Below are 18,211 nucleotides of genomic sequence, written 5' to 3'. Positions count from 1 at the left end.
CTATTTTTTTAAATTATTGTATAGGTAGGCGGTAGGCACACATGCCACCTGTTGTTAAGTGGTCACCACCATCCATAGACAATGGCGGTATAAGAAATTTTACCCATTCCTTATATTGCCAATTACTAACCTTGGAAACTAAGATGTTATATCCCTTGTACCTGGAGTTACACTGGCTCAATCACCCTTCAAACCGGAACACACCAATACTGGGTACAGTTTTTAGTGGTAGAATATCTGATGAGTGGGTGATACCTACCCAGACGGGCTAGCACAAAGCCATACCACCAAGGAAAAGTATACAATTACCTATCTATACCTACCTATTTTCAGTTTAGTCTACATCTTCTGTACTCTGTATATTCTAATTTATACAATTATTTAACAATTCTATAAATTAACGAGCTACCCGTCAACACTTCGTACGGGTGAAATAAGAAACTCGATCTCAATGCCACCTACCGGGTCTAATCTAAATCATCCAGGGATCCAAACACACACAATAACTTTCATCAAAATCGTTCCAATCATTTAAGAGGAGTCCAATTATATACATACGTACACAAGATTTATATATAAAGATTAGCGAACCGGCCCAATTTAAGGTAGGTTAAATAAGGATTTAAACCCGTGTTATTTTTTAGCAATGTGATATAAAAATTCGCCCTGTTGATGAATTGACATACATTTGTCTTCACCGTACACACACACATTTTTTATATGAATATCTCGTAAAATTTCTTATACAATTAGTAAAGGGTGAAAATAATTTGTATCTGCATAAAATATTTAATAATAATAAATTATTTATTTTGATAACGATTAGTACGTTTTTTTAAAAATCTAAGTAAATAGTTACTATAATATATTTGTAAAAGATAGACATGGTAGAATTGACTTTTCTATACATATAAATCTCTCATACAAAGGTTTTTGTGTTTTTTTTTTTACTATTTAAAGTGCCTAGACCGAAAATCTGCATCAGTATATTAGACAGATGAGTATATGTTACTTATATGTCTGCCTCTTACTCTTTCATGACCAAACCACCGAACCGGATTTAATGAAATTTGGTAAGAAGCAAATTAAAACCCAAGATAGAAACCAAACCCAAAGGCTAAAGGTTTTTTTGTGCTTAATACCTGACAAAAACCAATCAAACGCGAGCAAAGCTGCCTTTGATAACTCGGATGCAATATATAATATACTTTGTAACTTGTAATCGTATTTTAAATATAAATTAAAAACATAAAAATTTAATGTCAATGGATCGATAATTACATTAACCGTTAAAGACAAAAACAAAACTTGGTTACTTAGATTTGTTAGTAGTATTTGTAAAAGTTTTTAAGCCACTTATACGATTTGCTTTTAAGGCAGTTATTATATCAAATATTAACATTGAAAAGGCTTTATGTCCTCAGAGTCCCATTTTGTGAGGTACTTCGACGAACGTAGCCAAGAAAATTAATTGGCAAAATACCTGGGGGTAAAATTGAAAAGCGCTGAAATCTCAATTGGTAAGCTTTAGAAACAGAAAATTGTGTTGCAATTATGGCATTTATAAGCAAGACGCTAAGGTCTACTGGTTTATAATATGCCTCATATAACTTGTTTCGCATAAAGCAAAGCCTCTTCAATTTTTCTGCGTAAAGGTTCCCTCCTCTATGATAGCACTTAGAAATTGTATGTTATAAAAAGGAATCACTGTAAATAAATAAATTAAAATTATTTCATATGATTATTCTAAAATCGGCTTTCCTGTAGATGAATATTTTTATTTTTTATTTTGAGGCGCTTTATTGTCAAATATTCTAAAATACAGTTAATGTATTTATTATACTATGTCAAATGATATTATTATCATCTTAAAACTAAGAATCTAAACTATTTAAGCTATAAAAACAAATATTTAAGGAATGTATATTTTTTTATGTCACAATTTGTTTTATATTTATTTTACAATAATTTATAAACAAAGCGTGTTTTTTTAACCAAGTATTAGAAACCGCCACCTATATTATACTAAAGGAAACTCTTAAATCGGTACCGAATGCTTAATTCCAAGACGTGCTGCCATCTCTTGGCCATACATAGTACTTAGTGAAAACTTAGTAAGCTCTTAGAAAGTGCGTCACGTCGGTTTTTCGCTTAGTGTCGCTGCCAGCAACATTTAACACTGAAAATATTACATCCTTAAATATTAAACACATCTTTTTCTTCAACTTTAAAGGATACAACTAATTGAAAGCAAAATAACTTTAAAATTTGGATTGTAAAATTCTGAAAAATCTTAAGAAAATGATCTAAACTTTACACAACGATAACAGAAAACACATCAAAATAATACTTAACCTATTGTTTCAGATGTACAAAGTGTTTGATGTGATATTGTATGTCGACATTACCCTGAGTTAGCGCCCTGACCCCATGCCTCGGCTTTCGACATGCAATCCCCTTCACCACGACTACGTCACTACAGGTCCCCAAAATATTCCAAGCATGCTAGCAATCACCCGCAATACGCTAAGAAGGCATGAATCTAAAAAAATAATTTACAACTATTATCAAAAGTTAATAAAAGTCGACCGTAAACTTGATATCAATTATTACCTTTTTTAAATTTATGCCCACTAATATATTTAATACTTAGAGTTTGAACTCCTTTTTTTATTTTTATATTATTTCCGTATGTACAAAACCTGCAAGTTAGTTTTGTAATTATGTTTGTTTTTGTTATTTTCCCATACCTAAGGAAGCAGTTCAAATAAAGTTAGTGGTTTTGGTAGTATGAACTCTGTTAGCGCTTAGTTTCTGTTCTTTGTTATTTTCCGCTTTTTTTTCAAAGCTTGTCGTTCACATGGACGCATGCTTTAAAGCCTTTGGGCTTTTGAAACAACAACAGGTAAGCTGAGAGTACAACACAAAACCGGCTGCAGGAATTACACTTTTTTAATATTTAATTTTTTTCACCATTTTCTCTTTTGAACAAAGACTTAAAATACATGAGACATTAAATCTCACGCAACGTAATTAGTTTTTAATATCATATATAGGCCATGTTCGATAATATGTTAAACAAAAATTAAAAAAAAAAGCTTACAAAGTCAATCACGTACTTTGCACGATGCTTGAACCAATTAGGCCTTGTAGATAGTCTTAGTCTAAAAATTATCGAGCACTCTAGAAACTTCTCCTCGTATTTGAAGAGCCCATTAACAATATTGTAACAGACTTTGGTACAAATATAGTTAGTAAAAGTCATTTTAATTGCGAATTTGGAAATTTATTAACTTCTACTATTATTTTTTAACCAATTATAGGTTTAAATAAATGTTTATAAGAGTTTCTAAAATTAGGATACATACATATATATATTGCACGATTCATATATAGCTTAAAATTCAACAATGTAAATTATTACCATACATACGTTTAAAAGTATCTTAACATCAAACTCGTTCAGAAATTTGCATTGTACTCATAGTTTAAGATAAGATGCTACAAGTAGATCTTAAGCAAGAATGTCAATTAGTTTCATAATAGCCTATCCATAAATAAAGTATTCGTAATACTGTTGCGAAAGAATCTTCGATTAATTTTCGTAATTTGAATAAAATATTAAAGACCATATCACAATATGATAAGACATATCACAATATAGTGATAACTTATTTCAGCTGTAATAACTTTAATAAAATTGTCATTATAGATACCTGAGTGAAATTTCTTGAAGACATAATTCGTTCTGATATATCTGATCTTATTAAGAAAACTTAACTTACTTACCTTCGAAACTCAATGAACAGATAATTTCAAATCGATTTAACACATTCAAAGTTTCCATTTCATCAAATATTGGTACAGCTTCATGCAGTATTAAATCGTTCTGAGAGGTATCAAGGATAAATTCGTTGAGGCGAATAGCCCGTAGATAAGCTTATCAACACATCACGTGCCGCCCATCAACGCAATATTGTCACTCTATTATTAATCATACATTTATCCTGGGACAATTCATATCATAATATTCATCGTATAAGAGTTAGTCAGACCCGAATGTTATTGGCCAGTTTAGTTTGTACTTTTGTTTTAAATAAACCTCATATGCCACATAGACCCTTATATGAGCCATATAATATCATCTTACTCAAATATATTATTCTTATACTTTGAGCTATGAAGTATAGAAATTATATATGTAGGTAGTGGAAAAATATTTTAATGCTCCATCAATAGTTTATTGGCATAATACATATGTCGTCACGCATGGGAGCGGTTATTACTTAATATCGCATCGCTTGTTCAGTTATCAGCCCGGTGATGCGAAAACAAGGGCGTGATATGCGGTTTCACGCTTTGTACATGGAGTAGTCCGCACACCACCATCATGTATCCTATTACACATTTTCATAACAACAAAGCGTGAGTTTACTTCTTTTCCTGATTTAGGAATGAACGAGTTATTTTTTTGAACACCCGCGTTTAATGTTTAATTAAACTAAATTATTTTCAATTAATGTATTATATTTTTAACAGGACGATGACCGCAATTTGCTTCGTCTGCAATCTACCAATTCTATCCCACCAAGTTGGCTTAGTGTGGGCTGGAGGAAACGGATGGGACGAGCTTACACGGTCAACATTAGAAGAAACCACACTTCGACAAAGACTTGGCAATCGAAGAGATTCCTCTGCACAAGTATGTTGTGTTTCACCTCCAGAACCAGATGTTGCAGATCAACCTCGAGGTATTTATTATTTTTATTTTTTTAATACATTTTTGTATCGTTTTATTTCGTAAGTTAAATAATGTTTATTAAACTAATTTGTAAAAATAAAAAAATATTGTTTCTTGCTAGGTGGTCCCAGACGCCGCCGTTCTTCGTTGGCCCAATTAACAGATATTCTACGAGAATGGGGGGGAGGTGGAAGTAATGCACCAAGACGTCAACGCGCTCCTTTATCGAGACGCGAAACTTTAGCAGACCTGGCCCGATCGCTACCATGGGCCCGCCATGAACCACCACCACGTCGGCGACGTGATTCTTCAGCAGATTCTGGTATTAAATCATCTGCTTCAAAAAGACGAGACTCAAAAGCAATTATACCACATGATTTTCGATCTGAATTTCCTACATGTTTGGAACGTAAAGATTCCACTACAGTTATTGCTTCAAGAGATCGCCGTGTTAAGAGGCGTGGCTCAAGTGATGGCAAAGAACGCAGAGATTCTGTTGAAGGTCATCGACACCGAAGAGATTCCGTAGCAGCTCCCCCGCCGCGAATTGTTGCAACTCATAGGAAAAGGAGAGCCTCTCCTCCTACACCGGCGCCTCCCTCATTTGTTGATGCTTCATCAGATCCCGGTCCATCTACTCATGTACCAGCTGTTACAGTAGTAACTGTACATGAACCGAGCCGGTCAGATGGAGAATGCCCACCAATGACTATGCCAACAATAATCACTTCAGCTGTAACACCTTCACCCACGTCTCCGACAATACCAACTTCTAATGCTACTCAAACAACACAAGCTTCACAAGCATGTCAAGCTATACCAGTAACACCGATAACTCCTAGTGGAAGAACGCCTCCAAACTTAGGTGGTCGAAGAGATTCCACTACTCAGTGTGGTCGAGCACGAAGAGACTCACGAGCCACTGCTAGTCCAGAACGTAGATTAGGTAGACTGCAACGACAAGCAACAGCGTTTGATGATCCCATAGGACCCCCTGGAACACGACGTCGAGATTCAGGGCCAAACTTGGACCCTGATGATGCCGGAAGAGCAAGGCGAGACTCTTTAAGTCCAGATTCAGCAGCACGACCGCGTCGAGAACGAAATCAATTAAGCCCTGATAGAGCAGGAGGTGGAGAACTCAGTCCATCAGCAGCTCGTAGGCGCAGTCGCTTAAGAAGACAAGCATCCTGTGCTCGTGTTGGTCGAGCACGAAGTCCAGAATCGAGCTCGTGTTCCAGTCGAGACCCCAGTCCATGTGCACGGCCACCTGAACGAACAATGTTTAGACGACAATCGACAACTGAGGAGATACTAATTGCACGTGGCTTTCGACGTCAATCCACTACTGAAGAAATGATCCGGTGTAGAAATTTCAGACGACAAAGTTCCCAAAGTGACGACGCATGCATGCGGGCTCGTGGTCGTCGAGACTCCTCCACACAAATACTTGACGGCACCATTGGAACGATGACAGTGGAGACTACAAGCACATTTTTCGATTCGAGTACTCAAACAGGTGCGTATTGTTTTTTTTTTTTTTTAATATTTTATTATTTATTAAACAGTTATTTTGCTCTCCGTAAATATGTATATCAGTAGTATATTTAAGTTCCAAAAATACCTGCATATGCGGTATCTTAAAAAAACTAACTTCATTCTTCTAAAAACAAATTTAAACAAAACTGCCCTTCAGTCGTAAATATAATTAAATGCAAAGCGTCCTATACAACCACAACTTACGGTTACAAATGATTCTGCCACGTGCTCGCTCCCCGCCCATTTACAGCGACCAATCGATTCGCGCGGAGTTTCGATGTCTCGCTTGCACAGTAGCATGTAGTGACTGCTTTATCGACAGAGAAAAGGACTAGGGAGAGAGGCTTCTTTGTCATGAAAGAGGATCGTGAGTTGTGGCGCCCTCTACATAGATTTAGGCGGGCTAGCCTTCGGGAGCCACTTTAAACTGGCAGCGCGTCCGCGCGGACCTCGGAAACGAGATGAGATGAACGCGGTCGCCCGGCGCAGGCTCGCCCGCCCGCGCCCTGTCATCTGTTGCCCACTAACGCTGCCATGTTTACTAAAACGAAAGTGACGTGCCGCACACAACGAATAACCTCTACAACATTACATTGACAGACGAAAATTGCTAGTAAATATTTGTGGACCAACATTGGTCGACTTTGACTCTACAACGAATCAGTTTTTATTGTATCGGCCCTTTCATCGAATATAAATCGGGATTTTTAACATATTTTTGACTTTTGCTATAAATTGTTTTTGATTTACTAGTACAAGTGGTGTGGCTCTGCAATTCTCCTCGGGGCAGTGTGAAGGTGTGACGTTCGTATAAACATTATTCCGAGGAATAAAAGTAACCGTCGTAAGAAAATAATTTAGCATAATTTAATATCTGTAAATAATCTAATAGTTATCTAAAAATAGATTAAAACACCAAGTAGTAAAATTTAAACGTAAAATAAATATATTATAATATTTAAATGAAAACATTGATGCAAGTGTGCATATTTCAAAGTGGAAAACTATGGTGAGTGAAACTTATACTAAAGATATTTTATTATTTAGATATTTTGTTGGGGAAAGAAGTAGTTATTATTATTCATACTTATATGAGATAACGTAACGTAATACAACGAAATATAACTTTTCGATATTTGTGAAAAACAACTTATTGTGAACTCGTGCGAAAAAGTTGTAATTTTTTCGAATTTCTTTAGATCCACAATAACAATCTTACTTTTTATCCGTTTTACTCTTTAATTACATTTCTCTTCAGAATTATTACTGTCATTTTAATTGAACATTATTTATCAAAGAATTCCGAAAAACTGTATTAAATATGAAACACGAATTAAGAATATTTTCGATTCAGTTTTAATAAAGTTGAAGTTTGTTACGTTTAAAATTGGATATATATAAAATATTTTCTAGCATAATTAGTTATAAGTACTTCGACTAAATTATATGGATATCATTTAGATAAAATTTAGTTTGTCTTTATTAAAATTGTAGATTAGCACGCTTCGAAATTTGTCAATAATATTATATTAAATTCTTATCATTTATTTTTATATCATATATATCATTCATATTTATAAAATTTAATTTGATTATTAATATATAATTATTATTATTCGTTATAAAATAGCTGACGTAGCGACCTAGACATTATGACCTAACCTTCAATATCGATGACTGGTTTTGATTCCTACTCGGGGCGATATATACGAGTATACTGTTAGACCGACTATTTTTAAGCTGACTCGATGTAAAATAGTATATAGACTACTTAAGAGCTTGAAAATACACTACGAATTCAGATTTCAACTGAGTATTTTATATTTCAAGTAGACTCAAACAAGTTTTTGTGAATCATCAAATTACAAAGCAATTTAAAGCGGAGCCAAGAAATTAAGCTGTTACTCTTTTGTGCTAAATAAAATATAACTACTCTATGGTTTCTAGAAGATCTATTGAAAGTGATAAATAATCCTGGAGACAGTTTTTTATCATTATATGTAACATCTTTATTTAGTATTAAAGAAAGACGCTTCGCACCCTTTGTACGCTTAGATTTTGTAACCTATGCGAAGGATTTTAATGTAGTTTTCATCATTAAACAAAGTGTTTGACGGGAAAGTTTACATAAATAATAACAGTATTACATAAAGGCCGAGAGTTTTGTCTTTTTTGGAAAAAAAACCTTTTATTTTTTATGTTTGTAATCCAATCTAAAAGTTGTATATAGAACATAATTGCGTCCGTGTGAAGCTTGGGCATATAGCTATTATTATATTGAACGCACAGTAATGAACTAGATTATATTTTAATAATAGTTTTATTTACTTCAATTCATTCATAGATTAAAACAACGATTCAAACATGACCTTGTCACAAACAGGTTAAACTAAAAAAAAAAAGTAATAAGTTCTACTATTAAGTTATATTAAATGCAATAGCCGTAGCTTAGCATAGCATTTCCATATGTTCAATTGCCTTCACTTAATATTCTAAAATGTCAATGTCCTTTATAAGCCTCAAAATTACATAATTTAACAGTTCAGCATATCTTTTATAATATATAATTTTTTATTTTCATGTATAAAATATCTTAACTATTTATTTACTTAAGAATTATTAAATTTAAGGTTATGCAAATGAAAATTGAAAATAGTTACCGTACAAATCGAATCGACTGATAGCAAAAATTCTAGCAGCACTTCCCTGTTGAATCGCAATTCGAATCCTCCGGGCAAAAAAAATAACCAGCCCTCCTGTCCAGTGGACGCAATAAGGCGAATTATTACACAACTCCAAAGCCCAAGTGCTTCAACTGTACATGGGATACAGTCATAATTTGAAATAAGATACGAATAAATGTCCACATACAACATATAGCGTGAAAGTTATAGTATTATGAGATCTCGATTCAGATATCGCAAATACCTTTTCCTGTAATATATTTCTGTCACGTTGATATTATTATGAGTGTCTATGGTAGTAGCTCTCATGTCGGGAACTATCACGAAGTATTGTCACGTAAATTCACGCCTCTATTATTATTTATGAAGTCGTTGGATACCATAAACATTTCTAGATGGCAGGGAATACGTTATGTTTACGATTAGTCATCCACAAAATGAATGATATAATCGTCCATGGCATTATCGACTTCATACCCATTCATTCTATTTTTTTTCATTTTAAAATATCGTCTATATGGGCATGAAACTTTCATTAAACTGCGTCTACATAATAGGAAATGTTGCTACTGGTTTTAATACTGGTTGGTGACAAAGGGCGTATGTAATTTCTTTTTTTTAATATTTCATTGCGTGATTAATTTATCAAACAAATTGATTCAATGTGTTATTGTCGGCAAAAAGGAACAAATAGTTCCGAAAAAATAATAATCACAAGAATAGATTTCCAAGTTATTAGTTGTAAACACAATTAGTGTTCCAGTTATAGTCAAATTTAGAACCCCTTATAATTTCATTACGTTCTCTACGGATCACAGCTGCAATCGCCGCTTGAAATTATTTAATGGTACACTTGTGATTAATTTCGATAATTATTTATCAAAACGTTTAAAACAAGTATACTTTGCCATTTTATTCAAGATCACAGAGCTTAATATTTAATATAAAAGCAAAATTGGAATTCTTTCTAGATCTTTGAATAATTACGTCTGTCTGGCTTGTCTATAATATACACCTTCGTAAAAATGTAGATATTATTTAATGACAATATTTCTTTGTTTTTATAGTTTCTGTTGTCTTGGCTGGTGAAATTTTAATAATACCGGTGTGCTTTACGTCGGACTGATCTTAATGGCTGTGATAGGTGCTATTTTTTTTAACTTTACTATCGCTTACTACAAACCAAAAGGTAAAATAATTTATAGCGAGGTTAGCAATGTATTGATGATGTGAGATTTTATGATATTTTTACAGTGATGTGGCATTATGACCAAAAGTGACGTTGCCTTCTTCTTAACGTACTACTTATGTACCCTACTTTACCGAGATACTGATGTATGTACGTATTGTACGTTAAATATTTTTTTAAAGTTCATCACCTAAGAGACTGAAACATCGGATAAAAGTTTGTATAAAAATTCGTTATTTTTTTAATTAGAAATATGAAAATCATTGTTTAGGCATCTATTTATAAGTAAAAGACCTACGCTATAGTATTTTCCGACGGTATCCCGTGTACAAGCCGAGTGCATAATTATAAAAATAAATAATAAAACGAAAGTTCATAAAAAGTAAGATACGTCCCATTCATCTAGAATAAATAACATCAATTCAACCGAAACACTTAAAATGTAATGAGTTTATATATTTTTCAGTAAAAAGATTGTAACATTGATATAAACGTTATCGTATCCTAACGCTATAAAGAATGAAATACCTATTTACAGCACACTTTACGGGCCGCGATCGCTTTAGTTATGACCTATTCTATATTGCGTACGTTTAGGGCACTAATAAAATTTGTTGGTAGTTTTTATTTTGTATGTTTGGGCTTGTTCTTTGAATAAAATGGTCTAATTATTTTAAGAACAATATAAAGTGATCTGTAATAGATTTTTATTAACTGGTAATATTACATTTTTGAGGGATTATGTTCCATCAAACCAAAAAAGTCTTTAAATTAAAAAATTAAAAGGTGTGATGCCTTAGTACCTGTACATTCATATAAAATTACACTTAAAAAAAGCGTTTCTTGCATTTCTATGTCTAAAAAATTCATCAACAATTATAAAGCATTGTATTTTCGTGACTTTTGGAGACTCTAACCAGCATTAGCAGCCTGTAAATTTTCCCACTGCTGGGCTAAAGGCCTCCTCTCCCTTTGAGGAGAAGGTTTGGAGCATATTCCACCACGCTGCTCCGATGCGGGTTGGCGGAATACACATGTGGCAGAATTTCGTTAAAATTAGACACATGCAGGTTTCCTCACGATGTTTTCCTTCACCGCCGAGCACGAGATGAGATATAAACACAAATTAAGCACATGAAAATTCAGTGGAAATTAAATATGTGTTATAACTTATTTTTAATTATCCCCTTAGACTCTAGGAGTTTGTTTGTGGATTTCGTTATATATAGAATACAACCAAATGCACAAACAAGTTCTTACTAAAACAATATATTCGGCAACTAAAATCTTTTTAAGTGGGAAATCAGTGCATGCTTGCGTGTAAATTTCGTTTTGTTAATAAAACAATAAAATATATTAACTTAGTTTTGACTACAAGTCGACAAATAAACTTTGTTTGACATTTACTACTTTGTGGTTCTAATTTTATTCAAAACACAAATTCGTCTCTTAGGGAGGATGATAGATGCAATGTTGCAATGAGTTAATTACGTCACCCGGTAAAAATACAACACAACACAACCCAACACAACCGCCATTAAATGGGTGCTACCTACCCAGACGTGCTTGCACAAAGCAGTAACACCAAGTAAAATATATGATGATATAGATGTAATAAAAACTTAGTTCAAACCATAACAATTTTTAAAAATACGCCACAACGTACTTAGTTGGATAGGTTAAAATTTTTAGAAGTTCACTATTTGGCATTTCTCCCAGCTCTACTAATATGCCCTTTGGCAGCAATCCAAGAGAAAACGCTTTCACTTTTCAGTGTGCAAGCAATTTGGCACATACACTTAGAGTTAGTCGTTTTATTGTTCGTTCAAATTTCTCTTCATATAAAATAATATAAGGATCAAATCCCTTAGCACAGCAAGTCACTCAATCGTAAAGTCGACAGGAATATTTACAGATTTTGAGTCTTTCTATTAATACTCGCGAAACACTCATTTTAACAGCGCAACGCATTTCAGTCAATTTTTATTTCCATTTCCTACTATAATTATTATTAAGGGGCTTAATAATGTTTTGTTATACTATTTTGTACATGTAATAATGTACATGTAAACGTTTCCAAAAATCCTGATGATTTTATAAGTATAGAATAAATGATAATTGTTACAATGCTCGTAGAGATATGTATAGTATGGGTAAATCCATCTTTTTATCTGTATTTATATTATAAAAATGTGTTATTTCCCTACACTGACTGAATCCCGCGATTTTATTTACATGGCACGTAATTTTTTTGACAAATACTTTAACTTGAGTTGTTAATATAATTGTGGATGATTTCCTATAATGTATATAGTTATGTGTGTCATTATAAATATCGTTGATTTTACGCGATAACTGCACATGATACATAAAGTATTCAGGAAAAGTAGGCCTTAATTTTACCAAAAAAAGTCATTCATGTCATGAACAAAGTAAATTTGTTTTTTTTTTTGGACATTTAATTAATATGTTATATAATTTATATAATTTATTATAAATTAAAATAATATTAGTAAAAAATTGTCTAAAATATAACTTGTAATTAAACCGAGACACGAAAATATTTTTACATTTTATAATAATTAAACTTTCTAATTATTAAGTAAACACCTACACTATACATAACCTAATATAACCATTAAATAAATTATTATTTATTTCACCTTGTTTCTTATAGGTTTTAAAATAAGAAAATATTTTAATTAAAACCATCGTAAATTTAAAACCTTTTATCAAAATGAAAATAAATGTAATTTAAACCTCCCACCGACATAGTACAATATTGCTAACGTCAATTAAATAATATGTTGAGAGTAAAATATATAAAAGATAATTCTTTTATAAAGGTTATTTATTTATCAAAATATTTCAGACTTTGTTTCAAAATACGCCAATATAACCCGCCATAAAAATTGAAAGATCTTAGTATCGCTAACTCCAGATAAATTTGAAATAAGTAATTATAAATAATAGTGGTCGCCCATTGGTCGAAATTCGACCGTAATTCATTGTTAATTCGATAGATGATTATAAATAAGGCTGAGCTAAAAGATACCTTGCCAAAATTGCAATGATAAATTTTTTTTATTGATTTTTAAATTTGACGTTACGTGTGTAATTACATAAGCAGTATGGACGCTGATATGAACTGAATACGTATTTAAAAAACATATCATGTAAACATTTAAAGTTTGCCAAATCTCACGCTACTGCGTGTATATTACCTTATATTTAAGATATAGATTTATAGAACGTTTTGGTCTTTTCTCACTTAAATTTAAATTTACTATCAGTTAATATAAATATTATATGTCCATATAATGAATGCATTCATTTTTTTAAATTCATATCTTTGCCACGATAAATAATATAAATTAAGAAATCATATTTAAAAATAATTTAGTCTGTGGTCATTAAACAAGAACATAAGATTACGACAGAAGCATGAATTATGTTATGCTTATAATAATGCTATATGCACATTAACGCTATGCTGGTAATATGTGACTATACCCTTACATTAATTTACCGTAAATTACTTTGTAACTGCACACTCGGTAAACTTCGGTTTCTTACTAATGCACTTAATAAAATTAATAGCCAATTGCCGTATCTATATTGAAGATCTTTGCAAATATATTATCAAGAAATTCAACCTAATTTTATTAGTCGTTTTACAAGATGGTTAATTACGCGCGATTTATAATTTTATTTGTCGACTGTTCATTTGTCGAGTTTAAAAATAGTGTAAGAAAATACTGCTATTTTAATTTTATTTAAGTTTATTAATTTTATTTTTATTTAAATCTACACTTAAATATACATTAAACGAATATATGGCTTATCTAAATTACTGATCGAAATTCGTGAAAGACGGTGATCAAGTTCAAATAACAGTATTTAACTGCACAGGAAATATAGTACACGTTTGTGCTTGGACTTAGGTCCACTTTCCATTCCCTGAATCACGTATTCTTATAGGATGGTACTCCGATATGTACATTGGTTGAACGTGTTACAAAATACTCTGCTTACTTCCTAACTTCAAGCTAGTAAGAATTTATTGACAGAAAACTCAATATATTTTAATTGGGCTGACCTGGTATTTAAACTCTAACCTTAAAAAATTGTAACCGTAAAAGCCTAGTACTAATCATTTTTAAATATATTTTTTGTCAATCAAAAGATAGGCGAATATTTAGAAAAGGCCGAATGTCATCGTGCATGAATAATGAAAAATGTTTATATTACTCAGAATAACAACTTGTACGAAGAAGTTAAGTGTTCCCAGATGAATTATTGAAAAATTATTAGTACATTACTAATTATTTTTGTTGATTGTAATACATTTCCTTATAAAACAAAATAAAGGTTATATAGTCATCTTATACAAATTTATGACATAACAGTTTTGATATAATCGTGTATAGTATCAAGAGATAAATAATATTTTTAACGAATCATAATTATAAGAAAAAAATGTTTTTTTATATATATATATAGTTTATATATATTATTTGTATATTGCTATATTTTTTTCATATTTTGTAAAAACGTTTAGAAAAAGACAAATACATAAACTTAATGCGTTGCACTTTTTAAATCCAAACAACTTTTACAGAACCGTCCCCATTGTACGACAACAACCATTATCACGAGGAATGTCTTCGCTGCAACTCCTGTGGGTTGAACCTAACTGGGCCCAACCAAGTAAGTCAAAAAATATCTATGAAAAGTTATAACTTTTATACTTAGTTACAATAAGGTCTGACAGATCATTTGATAACATGTGGTCACCTATGCCAATAGATTGGCACCATAATAATAATAATTAAACGATTTTACTACGTGCATGCTGGCAATCACGTGATCTAAGATATCATGTCTCTGGTACCATTAGTAACACTATCTGACCACTTCAAAGAGGTTAAGGTTTACGTAGTCTAGCCACTCCTTCATAATTTAAAATGGAACACAGTTAATAAAATTCATTTCAGAATTTGTTTAATTTAAAGATATATGTATAAACTACATTCAAGTAATCTCATACGTTACGTTCGCTCGAGAAGACCAGCAAGACTACCAGTGTTTACTCTTTTTTTATTAATCAATATTTAAACCAGCTCCACGCTCTTTTTGTAAAACAATTGCAAAATGCATAAACAAAAATTTTCTCAATACTTTTCAGATTAATATAAAGATATAAATAAAACGTTACCAGATCTCGCGCTTGCAAGCCAAGTTGTAGCATAAGTCTAAATACTCTCACGCTATATATAAAGTTAAGACATCAATCATCAGACGAAGCTACCGAAGCTATAACTTACGTGGGAGCATTATCAACTGCCAGTCAAACTGTTCTTTACCAAAACAGTTGTAAATTATTCTCAACGCCTTTATGACACTTGTATAAGGTATTAAAACAAATAAAAAGCAATACTTTAAGTATCTTTCTTTAAAAGACACTTCAAGTATATACGCATTTTAATAAGGTTACGTATGTTGTGTACACCCCTTTACTAAGTTTAGTGACACGACCAAGTGCAATTTAGAATTGAATTAAATAACTTTATCGCACATAAGTTTTTTCTAAATTTATATTTTTTTATTGTTTCAACTTGCAAATCTCCACGGACGTTGCGCCCTTGCCTTTGGTGTATCATTTTAAAAATTGATTAATTTTATTGACATTTAATTGGCAAAATTTGGCATTTAGATGTTTTTAAGAGTTCAAAATTTAGAATTATTCTTTGTTTGAAGTAGAGATCTCCCTGCACTGGTTTTTAAAACCGATCAATTATGTGTACTAGCTAGACATTTCCATAAAATGAACTTTTATTTTATTTAAATATCTTTAAAAAAATATTTAAAATATCATATTTTTCGTTAAGGATACCATATATTGTGCGTCATATCTTTAGTAATAACAAGAACTGTATTGAAATCTAGAGCAGGCTGTCTCGTCCAAAACCTTTCATTCAAATTATAAGTACGCCTAAGACAATATTTGTTATTTCCAGCAGACAGGGTTTTAATTAAACTTACTGTTTGACTTCACTAAAGATACCCTTTACCTAAATTTGATAACATTATTACTGACCTCTTAGCTTTTTAAATATTTCTAAGATTCTTTAAAATTTAAATTATAATGATGCCTGTTTAAAACAAGGTCTTACTTAACATTTCAACCTTTTAAAATATAATATTCGTTAAATGATTTTGTAATAATAATATTTTATTTAATGAGTTACAGTGATATTGCAATGTTTTTGCTGTAAAATTATTGAATCGACAAAGTCTGCCTGCTATCGTTCCAAGTATATTAAACGCTTGATTAACATATTCCCTAATATACATATTTGCAATATGTATTTATAAATTAAATACTAAGTTTCGTATCGATTCTTTACAGTAGAATCTACATTCCAAACCAGAGACAGATTCAGTTTAATTAATTGTAAAATTACGATTTATAAGTGCTTCAAAAAGCCTCCTTGAATAAGGCTAATTTTAAAATTGAATAATTTCGCTTAATTGCTTTCAAGCAGTTCATTATAGCTACGACTATACTATTTTAAACATCACTTACTACGTTAAAAGTACTTTTAACCATTAAGCTATGATTTCCACAAATGCTTTAATCATAAAATAAAATAAAATCTTTTTAGAAGTAAGATTTGTACACAGCATTCAGTCAATTTTCCACAATATATTGAGCTTAAGTAAACAAAACATCGAAGACAAAACACGTATCATTTTCACGTCCCCAAAACTCTATTAAGTGTTGTTGACCTAAATGAAGTCGGTAATAACTAGCGAACAGTAGTTAAATGTAAACACACCTACAAGACGTTTATCCATAAAAGAAATTAATCAAAGGAATCACAATGAAGCCCGTTACTCAGTTATTGCAATGAATAAGAACCAATCAGTGGTTCGTGAAAACGTTTCAAGTCGAAAACAATGAGACATTCATTTTGTGGTTATAATAATATTTAAATGTTTCTCTCATATAAATGAGATGAAATTTTTATATAAGAATCTTAAATTTTTACAATACTTTATAACAAAATTGTTGGTAAATTTATCACGCATTTTATAAGTAATCATAAATTGTATTTATAAACATATTAAATTTAATATATATACATACATATATATATAAATCATTTTAATATATTTAATGGAACATTCAAATAATACTCGATAGCTTACAGCAGAATTTTACAGGGTATTTGTCGTTTTTTTTTATTAAATTTACTCTTTCCGACTTGAAATATTCTACTTGAGCAGAACTGACAAGAATGTCTTTTATTACTATTTTGCTTTATACTGCTTAATAAAATAACCGAAATCCATATTTAAGTACACTTTCACCACGCTATTTTAAATTTATAATATTTAATTAATAATATTATGACTTGTTAATTAACTATTATTTTTTAATTTTTAAGTGACATATAAAAATGAAGAAGGCAGCCGACTTTCCATTCATGTTCCTTGGTCGCCTTAAAGCTGTGGAATACGAGGCTAACTGTACCTGAGCGAATTGAGTATTCCGCCCAAAAATACCTAAGTAGGCTTCGGGGCTATTTTTGATAGCTGTTTGCATATTGAACGGTTTCTGTGCCTCTTGCCAAAGGATCTTACTCCTTATAGGTCAATTCGACGGCTAAATAAGTCAAATAGGCTTTTGGAAAACAAGCTGCCTTTCTTATTCAACGCCTCAAAGAAGTAGGATCGGGACATTCGGAGATGCAGTTCAAATTCGGGGGGTCATTCGATCATTGATGCTGACCACTCTGAAAAATCAACACACGCAGACAGTACATAAAAAGAAAATAGTTCTATTGATCTCTCTCGATATGGTTGACGCCGTAAGCTTATCTTGTGATATTTAGAGGTATATCAATATGCCTAGTAGTACTAACAACCCACAAAGATCAAATTACTGGTTAAAGTAACACAAATATCCAATACAATATATATATATATACATAAAATTTATAATTAATACAAACATATTACTCTGGCTGGTGGCTCTACCGTAACGGATAA

The 18,211-nt window shown here is 31.6% G+C and overlaps 1 protein-coding gene across 1 annotated transcript in view; it reads left to right on the top strand.

Moving 5' to 3' along the window:
- Nucleotides 1-2,446: 2,446 nt before the first annotated feature.
- The window catches only part of LOC125068913, a 70,481-nt gene continuing 54,716 nt past the window's right edge, over nt 2,447-18,211 (top strand). Inside the window, exons 1-4 of the mRNA XM_047678289.1 lie at nt 2,447-2,482; nt 4,540-4,751; nt 4,863-6,260; nt 14,775-14,863. Coding sequence (XP_047534245.1) covers nt 2,448-2,482; nt 4,540-4,751; nt 4,863-6,260; nt 14,775-14,863 — 1,734 coding nt within the window. The 5' untranslated portion in view covers nt 2,447. The remainder of the gene's footprint in view (nt 2,483-4,539; nt 4,752-4,862; nt 6,261-14,774; nt 14,864-18,211) is intronic.

This window comes from Vanessa atalanta, chromosome 14 (assembly GCF_905147765.1).
Source record: "Vanessa atalanta chromosome 14, ilVanAtal1.2, whole genome shotgun sequence".
Lineage (NCBI taxonomy): Eukaryota > Metazoa > Arthropoda > Insecta > Lepidoptera > Nymphalidae > Vanessa > Vanessa atalanta.
This window is presented reverse-complemented; position numbering and strand designations above follow the sequence as displayed.